The 16834-nt window shown below is 43.8% G+C and overlaps 1 protein-coding gene across 1 annotated transcript in view; it reads left to right on the top strand.

Annotated features, from left to right (window-relative positions):
- The window catches only part of LOC126234020 (uncharacterized), a 194186-nt gene that overhangs the window by 80999 nt on the left and 96353 nt on the right, over nucleotides 1-16834 (top strand). Inside the window, exon 4 of the mRNA XM_049942901.1 lies at nucleotides 13254-13495. Coding sequence (XP_049798858.1) covers nucleotides 13254-13495 — 242 coding nt within the window. The remainder of the gene's footprint in view (nucleotides 1-13253; nucleotides 13496-16834) is intronic.

The following is a 16834-nucleotide window of genomic DNA, read 5'->3' as shown; positions in this document are numbered from 1 at the left end:
AGTCGGCATCAAAATCCTTTCCACCTTCATGCCCTTACGGTTACGGCTACTTTCGACCAGCTAGGTTTTGGTGATAACACGATGCGCCATAATAGTTACAGGCGCTCCTGGTTCGAGAAATCGCTAGTCGTCAAAGAACATAGAAAAAGCACACATTCAGTATGCTTTTGAGACATAATTACATTACCTTAAAACAACTAGATATTTTGGTACACGTTAACGCACCTTCCGCAGCTACCGGGTAGTTATAATTAAGGAGCAGCAATCCACAGAGGAGCAGTGCGGGCTGTAGACCTGCTAATGGGTCAATGCGGAACCGATTTACACTGAAAAAGTTAATTCCACTTTTGGCTACCAGCCGAAAATCTGGCGCTGTACACTTTATGACGGTATGACTTTCACGCTGTCATTTGACAAGCCATAACGTGAGTGGACGGTATGGTTATCGAGAAGAGAGACCGTGCGCTGTTAGTGGAAATATTTTATTAGAACGACAGCAATTACAGCGCTACATTGAGAATGGAAGTTCTGAGGAGAGGCCCAATGCCATTAAATGGTTTAAACAAGATGACAATGAAATTCAAAAACGCGGCTGAACTTGGTGTGGCATCTGGAAGAGGAGGGCGTCCTATCCCGGTGGCAGTTAATGACGAGTTTGTGTTAATGTAACAGAGATGGGTAATACCTCGTGTCACTCGCCCGGTAAAAGATCTGCATAGTGGAAGTTTCCACAGACGTGTTATCTCCAGAGGTCTTGCAAACGCATGGGCTGTAAGACCACCTTATCTGAATCCATGTGGCTATTGGTTGTGGGGATATCTAAGGGAACACGTCTACCAGGGACATGTTAGGTCATTAACTGATCTGAAGGCCAGTAGACAGAATAAAGTTACTCAGATTCCACCGGCACTGCCGCGAGCAACTGTCGATCACTTGTTTTACGGACGCAGCATCTCGACGACGACTCCAGTGGTCATACTGAACAAATCGCATGAGCGGCGGTTAATAGTAAAATCAACATTATGCCTTCCTCAGTTGTCTAAGTTTCTCTGCCCGTGTCCTGTTCCTAAGCAATTACATATGGAACCATTTCTGAATTTTTTTCGCTGTCACTACATCAGAGTTGCACCTAGTGGTCAAAGTTGGAACTAACTTTTTTCTAGCTTGAATCAGCTCCACCTTAACGCATTAGCATATCTACCAAGTTCCTCTACCATACGAAGATTACTGTCTACGCTGGACTTCTGCGAGTAGCTGCATTTTAATTACAACCATCCGGTACTTGCTATATTTTGCTGTGCCATCTGCGCTCGCTCAGTACATCCGCATATTTGAATGCACGTTGTGTTAAGTCTTCTTCCACTACTGTGTCAAGCAGACCAACTAATTTCATCAACTCTGTGTCACGTCTTGTCACCTGGCGCAGTAGCTACGGATGTCAAAAATAGGTATGCGATTGTTGTGGCCCCCACTACTCGTCCTCTTCGGTTATCTGTAGGGTCCGAACTCGGACGGATACTGCCGCAAGGATCGTAGACCTACTGGCAGCTCTTCTCAGAAGCGATCCAGAGAGGTTATAATGAGAGGCAGTCAGTGGGTCTCGAGAGGATCGGGAAACGAGCTCCGGTATTTACGCCTCACCGAGGCCTCTCTTAGTGGTACTTACTGGCCGCGTCTTCTGCTGGGAGCCGGCGTGGGGCGTGGGCGGGCGGCGCGCTGACCCAGAAGCGGCCAGCCGCGGTCCACTTCCCTCCCCAGCCGGGACCTTCCTTTGTTCTGCCGCAGACAACTCTCGCTCTCCGCACACACACAAGTGTACTGTCCCACATACCAGCGCCGAAAACAATAGTCGACAGTTAGTGCCTCATTCTGACGCGGAAATCATTCTTGATAAAGGATCGGCATGTACTGTAACTGTTACCCTAATTACACTGCTGAAGTGTTAATAACGGTGTGTAGGCAGCATCTGATGTTTGTTTACTCTCGTCGCCTCTTACCGTGTCGAGTGAGCAACGCTCGACTACAAGTAACCGTGAGAACGCCTAAAGCTCCTCGTATAGGCTACCACCACAGCGACGCCGCCGCGAGAGTGGCGTGTATCGCAGGCGTGTACAGTAGTTGCAGTCATTTGATCATTTAATACACAACGTCGCTCTCGAACAAAATTAATTTCTTGTAGCCACTCTACGAGCAGCTGGAGTCCAAGCGCTCGATTCATACTACTGATGAAAGGTGAAAAATGATCAGAACTTTGGGTTGGCACATGTTGCCACATCTGACTTCCAGTCTCGATCTCACAAAGAGTGACTACTGTCTGTGCGTCTCACTCAAAGACTGAGATACCACAAGCGAGTGACTCGGACATCAAAGTCAAGAACTCCTAACAGCTCCAATTAAAAAGCTCACAGAGCGATGGAATCAATTTTTAAATGTTGGTAGTGACCACTTTTAAAAACTCTTAAATTTAAATTCACTGATAAGTTTATGGTTTTTTTTGTAGAAATTACGCTCGTTAATTATTGAAATTCCGTCGTAACATAATAATAATAATAAATAACAATAATTATGGTGTCTAGGAAGCCTGCTTACTCGGTTCGCTAGACAAACATTCAAACAAGTCGTATTAATGAGTTTCGTTACAAAAAGAAAAGATATAATACTTAACTTTTGCAATTACGCAGATGTGCCGCAAGCAATGGGCGGCAAACGAAATAATAAATCTTCTTCAGTGTAAACAATTCCAAGTCTGTGCTACATATAAAGTACAAGCGAAGTAAACGGTGTAGACGCTTCTACCTAAGTCGCTAGTCTTGAAGCTACTCTTCAGCTGGGCCGTCACAGCCGGTCGCGGCGCTGATGTCCTCTCCACATAGGAGCCGATGCTGTCGCGTTGTCGTCCTGGAGAGGGGTCGGCCAGCGTGCGATTGGCTGACGACTTCTCACAGCCAACCCTTCTCTATCGTTCCCGACTGGCGTGCCGGCGTTTGACTTTTCGCCGTAATAATAATAATAATAAATAATAAATAATAATAATAATAAACATTATAGAAATTTAAAAAAGGGAAATATTGAACCTTAGCAACGTCATACGAAGAAAACCGCAAAGCCATGTCGAATACGTTAAGAAACTGCTTAGTTATAAACAAGATCTAATAAATCGATAGCTCAAAATGGGCCATATCCTCCCCGGATTGCACAATATCTGCAGTCTAAAAGTCAACAGTGCTGATACAGAAGACTACATAACAGCAAAATTATAGAAGCTTGTGCCTGAGTGATCAACAGATAATTTGCGTAAATCCATAGCAAACATATTGGAGAGAGAAGGACTACAAAGTTTATCCTCTGTATAAGAAAGGAAACAATGCAAAGGCGAATAATTATGATGACCTCTCATTAGTCCCAGTAACTTACAAGACCCTGTCGCTGCACCTCTTAACACGACCAGCCGAGCATAAACTAGTAGAACGTAGAGCAGGATACCGAGATAGTTAGTCGTCAGCAGAACGAGAACAGAATCTCAAAACACTAATACAATATTTTATGCCGAAAGGATGGTTTCAAAAAGGCCTATGACTCCATCGACAAAAATACGCTACTCAAGATACCGTCAGATGTGGGGGTTAATGCAAAACCTACTGGGGTTTATAAGAGCAACCATGACTACACAAGCTCTCAGATAAAGTTTCACCGAGCGAAGTGGCGCAGTGGTTAGCATAGTCGACTTGCATTCGGGAGGACGACGGTTCAAGCCCGCGTCCGGCGATCCTGATTTAGATTTCCCGTGATTTCTCTAAATCGTTTCAGGCAAATGCCGGGGTGGTTTCTTTGAAAGTGCACAGCCGACTTTCTTCCCCATTCTTCCCTAATCCAATGAGACTGATTACCTCGTTTTTTGGTCCCCAACCTCAAATCAATCAACCAACCAGCCAAATAAAATTTCAAAGATGTTCCTCAAAATTCTTTAAAATCACAGCAGGAGGTCATAAGGGAGAAGGGATTTCGCCACTATTGTTCAGCTGCTTATTGGAATAAATAATACATCAACGACGCACATAATTAAAACGTAGGGACACGTTCCACCCTATACGGATTGGGAGTAAGTAAAATGGTATGGGAATAAATTGCTTAGTTTTTACAGACGGTGTAGTCATAATAACACAAGATTTTGAAACAACATTTGAACAAATTAATCTACTGAAAGAGTTAGCAGAGCGAATTGGCTTGCAAATATCTTTTGGGGAAAAAAGTAATGGCAAATATCAGGGACAATACAACAGCAGTTAGACACCAAATACGCAAAAATAAAACGTGTGAATAGCTTTAAATATCTAGGCGAATGGATTTCAGTCAGTCGGCTATACGAAGAAAAGAAGTCTTGAAAGAAAGAGCCAGAAAAATGGAAATAGCTTTCGAAGACAGACGAAATATTTGCAACAGAAAGTGCTTTTCTATATATACCAAAATTAATCTTTCTAAGTATGTCGCAAAAGCATATGCATCCTTTAACTCACCCTCTCTGACAAACGTCTACTATTGGTTTTAGAACGAAAAGAGAGAAAGATCTTAGACAATACACTCGGCCAAAATGATTTTAAAAAGTTGTATCTCCATAAAACGGTCGAAATAAGAGATTTATTGTAAAACGGAAAAAATATGGAAAGAATGCGCAAACACAGAGTTTGGTTTTGTGGGCACGTAAGAAGAATGAATTATTCAAAATGGACGAAACACATCTTTAACATATTTCATTCTAAACCAAAACTAGAATACCGTAGGACACGAAATTCAAAAAAGATCTAGAGAAAATGTGTACACAGCCGGAAGACAAGCAAAACCGAGACATCTTCAGAACAGTTACAATGATGTCTGGGACTTTCTGAGACGAAAAATGAAGAACTGGTGCCAGATGTTCAGATAATCTCCGGTGGTACACAGTGTGCACTGATGAAAAAGATCTGGCTGAACACACGCGTCGTCATGATTGTAAGCTATATGCCCAATTAACGAATCAAATAAAAAATACCAGAACATAAAATTTGTCCTTAAATCCTGGAGATAAAAAATAGAGGTGCTCGAGTAAACTGGCTGGTTTTCCCTCACTATTGTCGTTTGAGGCGGTCTAACAAGCGCGGCCGTGCAAAGTAATCTCTAGGGAGAGGTAGCCAACAGAACATGATTAAGAATCTCTATAGGAGAACAAAATTTAACATAATGAATTCTCTAAGAAATTTAGCCACTGATTTTGGTTGAATAGAAAAAGTAAAAATAATTCAAGTATTTGAGAGAAATAATGCATAAAAGGGGTTTAGAAAAATCTGCTTAAGAGGAAAAGGTTCCGAAGACAGAAACCATTTATGGTACCACCAAGAACATTTACAACAAAATATGTTTCTATAAGAACATTAAATTAAAGTACTCCCTTAGAATGCTGAAAGCAGGCTATCTGTATGCCAGAGAATGCTTGATAATGAATTACAAGTTGGATAAGTAGAAACAATGAGGAGTAAAATTATAAGGAAAATATTCTTGATCATGTATTCAGAACGGTTGAGAACAGATTAACTAAACAGATCCTAAAATCTTTGGCAGAAGAAGTGAAGTACCATCTGAATTCAAGGGATCAAGAAACATTTATAAATCCAGAACAGAAAAGAAGACGAAAAAACTGATAGGAACAGCTTTAGGAAAAGAAATGTGTTACACACTGAAAGCAGTAGGGAAAGAGAAAATAGGTTGAAAAGGGACTGAGGAGAAGATAAAACAACACAGTTAAGTATGAATGTGTACTGGAGGGAAAGGAAGAGATCGCAACAGGATTGGAAGAACTAAAATTGATAGCGGTCCTCTGAAGGCACACAAAAGTGAAAAAAATATTAGTTTGTGCGTAAGTTCGAAACATTTTTGTTTTGCATGTTGGTATTTCGGTTGCTATGGGTTTATTTATTGACTGTCACTTTTTATTTGTTATTCTTAGTTGCTGTTTGAGTTTACATATTATCGTTTTGTCATTTTGAGATAGTGAGTGGAACTGTGGACGCTGGAAAATGGAGAACCAAGTGGAGAAATCGGAACATTTCCGACGTATTCTGTTTGAGTTCAGTAGAGGGATGGCAGGAGCGGTGACAGCCAGAAACATTTGTGCTGTGTATGAGAATAATGCCATGAGATAGAGCGTGCCAAGAAAATGGTTTTCTCGTTTTAAGGAGGTTCGTTTTTTCATTAGTGACTCTCCACGTTCAGGAAGATCTTCAGGGTTTGATGAAAATCGTTTAATCCACAATGATGAACGACAGTGTTCATGAAAACTGGCAAATGTGATGAACTGTGATCATTCCACTAGCGTACAAATTTTTCTTGCAGTGGGGAAGGTTTAAAAATCGGGAGTATAGGTACCGCACGCTCTAAGGCAAAATTACAAGAATCAGTGGGTGTCAATACGTGCGTCCCTCCCTGTTCGTCGTCAAATGGCTCACGAACAACACCGACCATTCATATCCTGTGCCGTTAGTGCTGACGATAAACAATGTCTTTACGCTAACATAAGGAAAAGAAAGGAATGGTTGAGCCCAGACAGAGCACTTCGCGTACAAAGAACTGCGCGTCCACAAAAAGAGGATGTTACGCATCTGCTAGAGCAGCGACACTGTTGTGTTATACGAATTACTTCCTCGAGGCGTAACCATCACTGCTGGCGTTTACTGTCGGCAACTGAGACGTCTTGCAGGCGCAGTCCAGGGACGTCGACCCGGATCACTGAGCGGAGTGAGGCTGCTCCACAATGACGCCCGCCCGCATTCTGTTAGACGGACAAAAAACGCTAAAAAGGAAGTAATTCCGCACTCACCTTATTCACCTGATTTTGCACCCACAACTGGAGAAATTTTATTGATGACTAAAGCTCCGTTATGTGTATCTCTTGTGTTTATTAGATTTATGGAAAAACGCTACGAACTTATGCACCAACCTACAATACTAATAATAAAATAACGATAATTATGATAATGATAATAATAAGAACCTTCAACATTTGTGTGTACTTAACCTACAGGAGCATACATTCAAAATAACTGCGTAACCGTTCGACCTCATCGAGATGCCTGATGAAACTCTGCGGTGTCCCCCGTCTTCCAGAACGCGAAGTAAGCGCACAGCCCACAGGAGGACGTACGTCATCTTTGTGTTATCTGCGAAATGTTTACAACACGAGCATTCATCGGGAGCACAACAGTTCCTCTGTGCTGTAACTCGCTTCACATGGTGTTGGGAAATGTGTGCGTAATCTGATTGTGCGTGCAGTTGTTTGGGAGCGCGACTAGAAAGGCGCAGAGGGTTTGCAGAGCCGCGCTGCCTAATTAGGGACGCCCGTGCAGTTGCTTTATCTGAGCGGAGAGCGGTGAGCGGTCACGAGCGCACCTCAGTCTCAGCCGAGACCCCTGGGAACGCTCCTCGTGACGAAAGCAGGAGCAGCTAGCATCCCGCGAAGCTCGCAAATCACGAGCCGCCCACCTGGGGGAAGGCCCGTCCAGCTGGCCCTGGGCGTCACTCCACAGGGCCTTACTATCACAACACGCGAGCAGAAATTTCATCCGTTTCGTCTTGTTTCGCTCACGAACCATAAAGTTACTTTTATGCAGTTCCCTATACCTGCCACTTGTCAGCTATCATCTCCTTTCTACCATAACTGCTGCATACCACATCACAGATAGATGAAAGAGAAAGCCGCCTGGTGGAATTTTGTAAAGAGCAAAATTCAGTCACTGCCAAGACTTCGTTTAAGAATCATGGAAGAACGTATATGTGCAAGAGACTGGAGATACTGGATTACGTAATGGTACGACAGATTTCTAAACCATATTTTAAACTGCAAAATATTTCCAGGACAAATGCTGACACTGGTCGTAACTTACTGATTATGAACTGCAGATTAGAGCTAAAGAAATAGTAGAAAGGCTCGAAATCAAAACGATTCCTGTATAAATTGGAAGAACCGCAGGTTGTTGAGCCTTTCAAAAAAAGCATTAGACAACGATTTAGAGATTCGTCTTTCCGAAGGCGAGTCTATTGCGCTAACGAGTGCGCCAACTCGCTCAGTACTATCGGGGATCTCTCCATCAGACCAGTCTTAAGACTTAAGACGAAGGAACAAAAACTGATCCCGTCGTTCCGTAAACACGTTAATTGAAGGGCTTCAAAGCCTCAATACCGAACGGTTTCTGTTCTCCAGGATCAAACCCTGTACTAGCTTTGAAAAGATCCGCACGGAACTGAGGTGCGTGCACGAACCATTATTTCGAGTACCGCAAGAAGTTGCCTTCAGTCCACTGGGAAGCCTGATTAACGGGATTCCCCTCCGCTGGTCCTTGGCCTTTCGTAATGGTACTGCCCGACATTTGCGGCGATGAGTTAAGCACGGAGAGGAAGCGGCAGCTTTGTGAAACAGCGTCCTTGAACTTTTGTCGCGGTGACCATCTTCACCAGATGCAAATCTCCTCCCGATGTTATATTTCTCGTTCCGCAACCTGAACGTCGTAGTGAGAGTCTGTGTGGGTGACGGCGAGGCTAAAGTACAATAGCAGCTGCAGTTCCGTCGCTGAACGGTTGTCGGATTCCTGCGTTACCTCAAGAGGCAACGAGCGGGTGTTCAGCAGTTATAGTTTCTTAAAGGATTCATTTCCATCATTTTCCTTTAAACTGGTTAAAAGGTATAAATAAACGCACAGTTTAAGAAATTGTTTGCATAGCTTGACACGTGCTCGCAAATAATAACTTAAACAGAAATTGCACGTAAAAAAAAAATCCAATGGGAATTATGCGTTCTCTGTTGCCTTACAGTACACATTTATCACCCTGTCGATATATCTTTCGGTGTTAGTTTTTGTGTAGATAGCTCTGAATGATTAAATTTGTGTTACGAAATGTCCGCTCGCAATAACGTGGTGCATTTTGTAAGTATGGTGGTGAAAATCAAAAAGCCTGAAGTGCTAGTCATATAGTTACAAAACGTCTTCCCGCATTTTCAGCTTTTACACTGTTGATGACCACATTTGCAGGACCATACAGCGACACAAATTTTGCTTTGTATAACTTCGGGTCTTCTTTCTCTTTTATTCTTCTGCGCAAATCTCTTCATCTCAGAATTGCATATACACCCATCATCTTCAATTATTTGTTGTATACATTCCAGTCTATGCAATACTTCTTCACTTTCACGGAGGATAGCAGTATCCTCAGCGAATCTTATCTATGATATTCTTACACGCCAGTTCTGAACCATTCTTTCACTTCCTTCTTTGCTTCTTCGACAAACAGGTTGAACAGTAGTGGAGGAGGTCTACATGCCAGTTTTACGCCTTTTATAATCCTAGCATTTCTCCGTTGTTTCCTCTTGGGTTTTATAGCTATAGTATATAAACCGTCTTCCCCTACAGTACATATCTATGTTTTCTCAGGATTAAGACATCTTCCACCACTTTACATTCTCGAGCACTTTTGCTAGCTCGACAAGTCGGATCAACGTATATTCATTTTTCTTAAGTCTTCATTCCATTGTCGAGCGTAACGTCAGAACTGCATCTCTCGCACATTTAACTTTCTCAAAGACGAACTGGTTGTCATCTAACAGAGCCTTAATTTTCTTCTTTATTCTTCTGCACATTGTACTTGTCAGTAACTTGGATGCATGAGTTGTCAGCTGAATGTGCGATAGTTCTCCCCTTTGTTGTCTTGTAAATTGTGTAGATGATGTTCATCCAAAGTCCACTAAAATATCTCCAGTCTCATAAATTCTGCACTCTTAACGTGAATAGCCATTTGCTTGTTACTCACTACAAATATTTTAGAAATTTCCGAAGGGCTGTTATGTATCCCTTCTGCCTTGTTTGATCGCAAGCCTTCCAAAGCTCCTCCTGGTCTCTAAATAGATCTTCGTTTCTTCTTATCACTTCTGCAGACAGTTCATCTTCTCAGCACAGGATTCTAATGTACGCTTGCCGCCTAAGCGCTGCCTGTTGTGTGTGTAACAGGAATATCCTTCCGCACGGTTAAAGTTGAGTTCTTTGGTTTTAAGTTTTATGAAAGTTATTTCCAGATAAATGCATGCTGAATCTGACCTCTCCTTTTCAATTTCTTCGAATTTTTCCTGCAGCTATTTCGGTTTAGCTTCTTTGCTCTACTCATTTCATATCTATGTGACTTACATTGTTGTGCTACTGACTTCCGCTCAAAATTGTCGTGTTACCCTCTTTCATCCGTCAGCTACAGTATTTCTTCTGTTATCCAGGATTTCTATGTTGATACGTTTGTGATACCATTACCAATAAACGATCGAGTCTTTAAAGCATCGAACTCGCATGTGTAAAACAGATTCAACAGTCTGATCAGTTCAAAAATGAGTTAATGTGTTAAATAGTGGGGTTTAAGTTTGTAAGCAAGAAAAAGTTTAGGCAGTTTGCGCTCCATTTTCAGCAACTAGATTTTCACACATCTAAATGTTTATGGCGTCATATCTTGTGAGCTATATGTGTGTAGTTACTGTGTGCAAAGTGTGTTCCGAGTAGATTAGGTAGTAAAGAACTAATAAGTTAAAACGTCGATTCTGATACTGAGGATTTGCTGCATAAACAGTGAAAGTGTAGCAAGCGAAAAACTTTTTCCTTTTCACGATTTTGTGAAGGGCGTTAGCGAAAAAAAGTTTCGTAAATGATTGCAATTATGTGGAAAGTCTGTAGGAAGATACTAAACGCTCTTAGTCTCAGATACTGGCTGAATACAGAAGGGGTATTAGCGCGCCGTCTGTTACGTTGCCAAGAGGCAAACACACGTTTTGTAACTGTAATACTTCTCTTATTGCGTTAAACTTTTAACACAAGGTTATCTCTTAGAGTGAAGGTTATGACAGCATTTCAAATTTTTAAATTCGCTCAATAATTATGTGAAATATCGAAAATGAATTTTTTATTGCTCCTGGAGGACGTTGGATAGGCATTCTGCAACTGGTAGCTGGTTCGTGGATAGCAGTTTAATAACATAGAGTTGTCTTACGTCCGTGATTACCATTGTCAGGAACGGCCGTTGTTCCTCACTTGAATTGCCTAATGTGAAATGAGGTTGGTTGATTTTCTTATTCTAACATCCAAACTTCCAGTCATCAGAGAGTAAGATCGATACCAAACGTTGTATATCGATAATCAACCAAAACTTCGGTTTATTTCGTGCTAGGTGCTCTCGTCGTGCCGAACGGGCGTAAACGTTAATTAAAAACAACACCAGAACTACGGAGCACAGGAGAAGCATAACTGTTAGTGAATAATATGTATAGTTTCCGTGGGGAAGTTGGTACAGCGTTAGATCGTCATACCAAGGGTCCTTGGTTCGTACCCCAATGATGACAATTTTTGCTGTATTATGAGTGAGTGTGTTACATGGGACTGTTAATACTTTCGCACGTGTCAAAAAATGGCTCTGAGCACTATGGGACTTAACAGCTATGGTCATCAGTCCCCTAGAACTTAGAACTACTTAAACCTAACTAACCTAAGGACATCACACACATCCATGCCCGAGGCAGGATTCGAACCTGCGACCGTAGCAGTCGCGCGCTTCCGGACTGAGCGCCTAGAACCGCGAGACCACCGCGGCCGGCCTCGCACGTGTCATGTAATTGTTTCTGTATTCTAAGTGTGGTGTGCGTACTGTAAGACCTTCGGTACACACACCATCAGATTATTTGACTTGTCGCTCTAACGAAGTAGGCGAGTGTCAGCAATATGTATCGTGGTCTTATCGTGGCGTGTTTATCTTCTGCCGTCGGGTCAGACGATAGAAATGCCACTTGCACGCTTAGAGTAGCAGATTGACGGTGACCAACTTTAAACAGAACTTGATTAATTTTCACACACATTTATTAAAATAATAACAACATAAAATTACTTAACTTGATTCTGGATGATATTTACAATTGACAATCTGAAGTTCCTTTGGTATTGGTACGTTAATATTATTCTCACATATCTCTGATACTTGATAAAGTGTCTATATATTTCTCTTCATGGCTATGTACAGGAATATGATAATCTTATTAGGCGCAGACTGAAACTTAACTATAGACTAATGCAGACTAACTAATCGGAGGTCTGTACACTCGTTATAATACCTCGCGCGTTCAGGTATCATTGCGCGACTGTGATCCGCGAGGAGAAAAGGTTCTGCGTTAGCAGCAATCTCATAGGCTGCATTACATATTAATACGCAGATCGGCGGAAGTAGAATTTGGTCCGTCTTTATGGCAGCGCCATCTCGTAGTGCGGAGACGGACGAGCGCTGTCCCTGCGCCGTTGTGCTTAGCGGGGCGCGCTCTAGTGGGAAAGTTGTGTACGCGCTGACTACGTGGAACTATGTACACAACACTAAGTTCCGACTGTTTACGTTTATCCTGTGAAACTACAAATGCACTAGGTGCTTCATCACGAGTGGTGTCTTCTGTCTCACATGTCCGACAAAACAGACACCTGTCTATACAAATGTATCCTCCATGTTTGCTACTTTCAACTAACGAAGCGAAAGCAGACTGCCAAAAGAACAGTGCTACAAACTCCGTAGCGTCCTTTTACATGTCAGGAAAATGTCCTCCCATATAAGAGTTTCATGCGTAAAGAGTTAAAACAAATTTTTATCAGCGCCGTATGAACGCGGGACTCTGGTACGACGACCACACGCTCTACCAGCTCGCCAGCTTGAAATCTAGCAAACAGTGTCTCACAAAAACGGCTTTTCTGTGCTCCGTAGTTCTGGTGTTACTTTTAATTACCGTTCATGCATGTTCTACAGGAGCAATGCACATAGAACGAACCAAGTCGGTGTTTCGGTTGATACTGTATCCACATACGACGTTTGTTACCGGTCTGAGTGTCTGACATCTGCAGGTTTGGGTGTAAGATCGAACACTAATTGAAGGGCTTATTTTAATAGTAGTACAAGTCCATTACCTCCACTTTTCTGTCTATAATGGTTCTGAAATTAATGAGCCAAACAAATAGAAAGAAAGGATCATGTCTAGCAAGAAGCCATATGCTTGAATATTTCAGGTATCTCAACTGCGGACTTTTCAGCGCTCGTTTAACTTTTGGACTCCGTATCTCAATACGAACAAAAATGGACTTGTACCACTATTGAAATAAGCCCTTCAACTGTCTGCGTTGGCGACGCCTCCGTGGTGCAGAGCAGCGGCTGTACAGGGGCCGCCGGTGTTGCAGGTGGCGCCTGGTGCTGCTAGTGGTGGCAGCGGCGGCGGCCCTGTGTCCGCTGCCCGGGGCGGCCGCATCGCCGGGCCACACGCAGCACCTGCACCCTCCCGTGGAGATCGCGCCGCTGCCGGCGGCTCCGCGCGTCCTCATGCCGGCCATCCCCGCCGCCGAGGTGGCCGGACACGTGGCCAGGGCCGGCGCCGCGCTCGCCGACCGCTTCGAACGGCTCGAGCCCGCCATCCACTCCAGGGGTGAGTCCGCCTCCGGCTGCCGCTAAACCCAAGCTCCGTCGACGAATTATACGGCGGCTCTTCCGATGTCTAGTAGTAATGGACATTAAACTCCCACTCCAAATTCCCTCTCTACAAACGACTACAACCCAGAGGAAGCAAAACTATTACGTGATCTGACTACTCTCTCTTGACATCTGAAATGATCTACTACTGATTATTGTGACCCAAAACGTGACGCTGTCATGGAACATAATGGAGATACGACGAAACAACTGCTATTCTGAAGCCCTCGAGGCTAGTTTACCTCATGTGACCTGAAAGCAACTTACTAGTGCAAAGAGTGGCTTATTTCTTAATACTCCTTGCGGACAAAAATTGTTATGACCAGATGAAACTACAATCTCCCGGCCATTACTATGAGTTATCTCATTGCTCTGGCCGGCTGGGGTGGCCGAGCAATTCTAGGCGCTCCTGTCTGGAACCGCGCGACCGCTACGGTCGCAGGTTCGAATCCTGCCTCGAGCATGGATCTGCGTGTCGTCCTTAGGTTAGTTAGGTTTAAGTAGTTCTAAGTTCTAGGGGACTGATGACCTCAGCAGTCAAGTCCCATAGTGCTCAGAGCCATGTGAACCAATTTTCATTGCTCTGGGTGATGGCTCATCTCAACTAAAATATACACTGTGTGCAGAATGAAAGCAACAAACCTCTATTCCCATCGATACCAATTCGATTCTACACAGAGTACGTGAAAGAACTTGCCCCCCTTCTAACAGCTGTGTACCGTAAGTCTCTAGAGGAACGGAAGTTTCCTAATGGTTGGAAAAGAGTACAGGTAGTCCCAGTCTTCAAGAAGAGTACTCGAGCAGATGCGCAAGACTATGGGCCTATATCTCTGACGTCGATCTGTTGTAGAATTTTAGAACATGTTTTTTGCTCACGTATCATGTCATTTCTGGAAATCCAGAATCTACTCAGTAGGAATCAACATGGATTCCGGAAACAGCGATCGTGTGAGACCCAACTCGCTTTATTTGTTCATGAGACCCAGAAAATATTAGATACAGACTCCCAGGTAAATGCCATTTTCCTTGACTCCCGCAAGGCGTTCGATACAGTTCCGCACTGTCGCCTCATAAACAAAGTAAGAGCTTACGGAATATCAGACCAGTCGCGTGGCTGGATTGAAGAGTTTTTAGCAAACAGAACACAGTATGTTGTTCTCAGTTGAGAGACGTCTACAGACGTTAAAGTAACCTCTGGCGTGCCACAGGGGAGTGTTATGGGACCATTGCTTTTCGCAATATATATAAATGACCTAGTAGATAGTGTCGGAAGTTACATGCAGCTTTACGCGGATGATACTGTTGTATACAGAAAAGTTGCAGCATTAGAAAATTTCAGCGAAATGCAGGAAGATCTGCAGCGGATAGGCACTTGGTGCAGGGAGTGGCAACTGACCCTTAACATAGACAGATGTAATATTTTGCGAATACATAGAAAGAAGTATCTTTTCTTATGATTATATGATAGCTGAACAAACACTGGTAGCAGTTGCTTCTGTAAAATATCTGGGAGTGTGCCTACGGAACGATATGAAGTGGAATGATCATATAAAATTAATTGTTGGTAAGGCGGGTGCCAGGTTGAGATTCATAGGGAGACTCCTTAGAAAATGTAGTCCATCAACAAAGGAGGTGGGTTACAAAACACTCGTTCGACCTATGCTTGAGTATTGCTCATCAGTGTGGGATGCGTACCAGGTCGGGTTGACAGAGGAGATAGAGAAGATCCAAAGCAGAGCGACGCGTTTCGTCACAGGGTTATTTGGTAGGCGTGATAGCGTTACGGAGATGTTTAATAAACTCAAGTGGCAGACTTTGCAGGAGAGGGGCTGTGCATCGCGGTGTAGCTTGCTCGCCAGGTTTCGAGAGAGTGCGTTTCTGTCTGAGGTATCGAATATATTGCTTCCCCCTACTTATACCTCCCGAGGAGATCACGAATGTAAAATTAGAGAGATTCGAGCGCGCACGGAGGCTTTCCGGCAGTCGTTCTTCCCGGGAACCATACGCGACTGGAACAGGAAAGGGAGGTAATGACAGTGGCACGTAAAGTGCTCTCCGCCACACACCGTTGGGTGGCTTGCGGAGTATAAATGTAGATGTAGATGTCCCGTGTCTAAGTCACGATATAATCATACCAACTGTCAACAGATATACGTACGATCGTGTTCTGCACGGAAGATGACTTTCCGGTCGACGGACAATCACGCCAAGGATTACGTCAGGGCACCTACGAAACGAGGCAGTGTTTGCTGGGTAGCCCCACATCCACAATCGCTGTGTACACAGTTACAGATGGTGCAGTATGGCACAGAGAAGATCCCTACCGGACTGTCTGCGGTGGAGGACCATAGAAAATAAGGAAGCACGACAGTCCCAAACTGGTGTGGCCACATGGCTTAATGAGAATCGTTCTACTGTTTCTCGGATGTGGCGACTGATTACAGACACTGAAACTGTATCCCGGAGACCAGGACCGTGCCGTGCACGTGCGACTTCAGAGGAGAGAGCCATTATTTTGCTGTAAGTGCACAACGGTACCGCCTTAGTACTGCACGGCAACTGGCATCTGACTTCGCAGCATCACCTGGACGCATTATTGGAGCCTCGGTGTATGTCTACCTCTGAGGCGTCTTGTCAGAAGGGGACGTCTAGAGCGGAGTCGTGAACACACCACCTGGACGGTCGAACAGTGGGCCAATGTTCGAAGAGTCCTGAATTGATCTGGAGGGTGAGTATCGACGGATTCGGATCTGCAGGGCCCGTGGAACACGATTTCGTGACCCAAACGTTGTGGAAAGAGATAGATATCGAGGAGGATCCCTAACGGTGTAGACAGGAATTATGGTGACCACTCGAATAGCCCTTCATGAAATCGTACGGGTCAATCAACAACTAAGTCATGCCAGGTATTGTGACGAGATCTTAACATCTCATGTGCGGCCCAGACTTCGTATTGCTCTCATACAGCACGGGTGGTGGATTTTTTTTATTGGAAGCAGAAAATACAGCACGCTTGACGTGGCCTGTTAGCTCTTCCGATTTGAATCCCATACAGCATGTCTGGGATGCACTACGGAGACGGATTGCATCACGTCAGCATACACCAGCCACTCCTCAACACTTGCGAGTGGCTCTGCAGGAAGAACGGGCGTTATTGCCTCAACATGAGGCATCATTCACAGCATGCCCCGATGTTATCAGGCCTGTACTGATGCCTATGGTGGTAACACCCGCTACTGAGCACATTAACCAGTTGTCGGAATATGTGTGCAAATCCGTTAAGATGAAAAAAAAG

This window comes from Schistocerca nitens, chromosome 1 (genome assembly GCF_023898315.1).
Source record: "Schistocerca nitens isolate TAMUIC-IGC-003100 chromosome 1, iqSchNite1.1, whole genome shotgun sequence".
NCBI lineage: Eukaryota > Metazoa > Arthropoda > Insecta > Orthoptera > Acrididae > Schistocerca > Schistocerca nitens.
The sequence above is the reverse complement of the archived record's forward strand: the minus strand, read 5'-3'. Positions and strand labels throughout refer to the sequence as shown.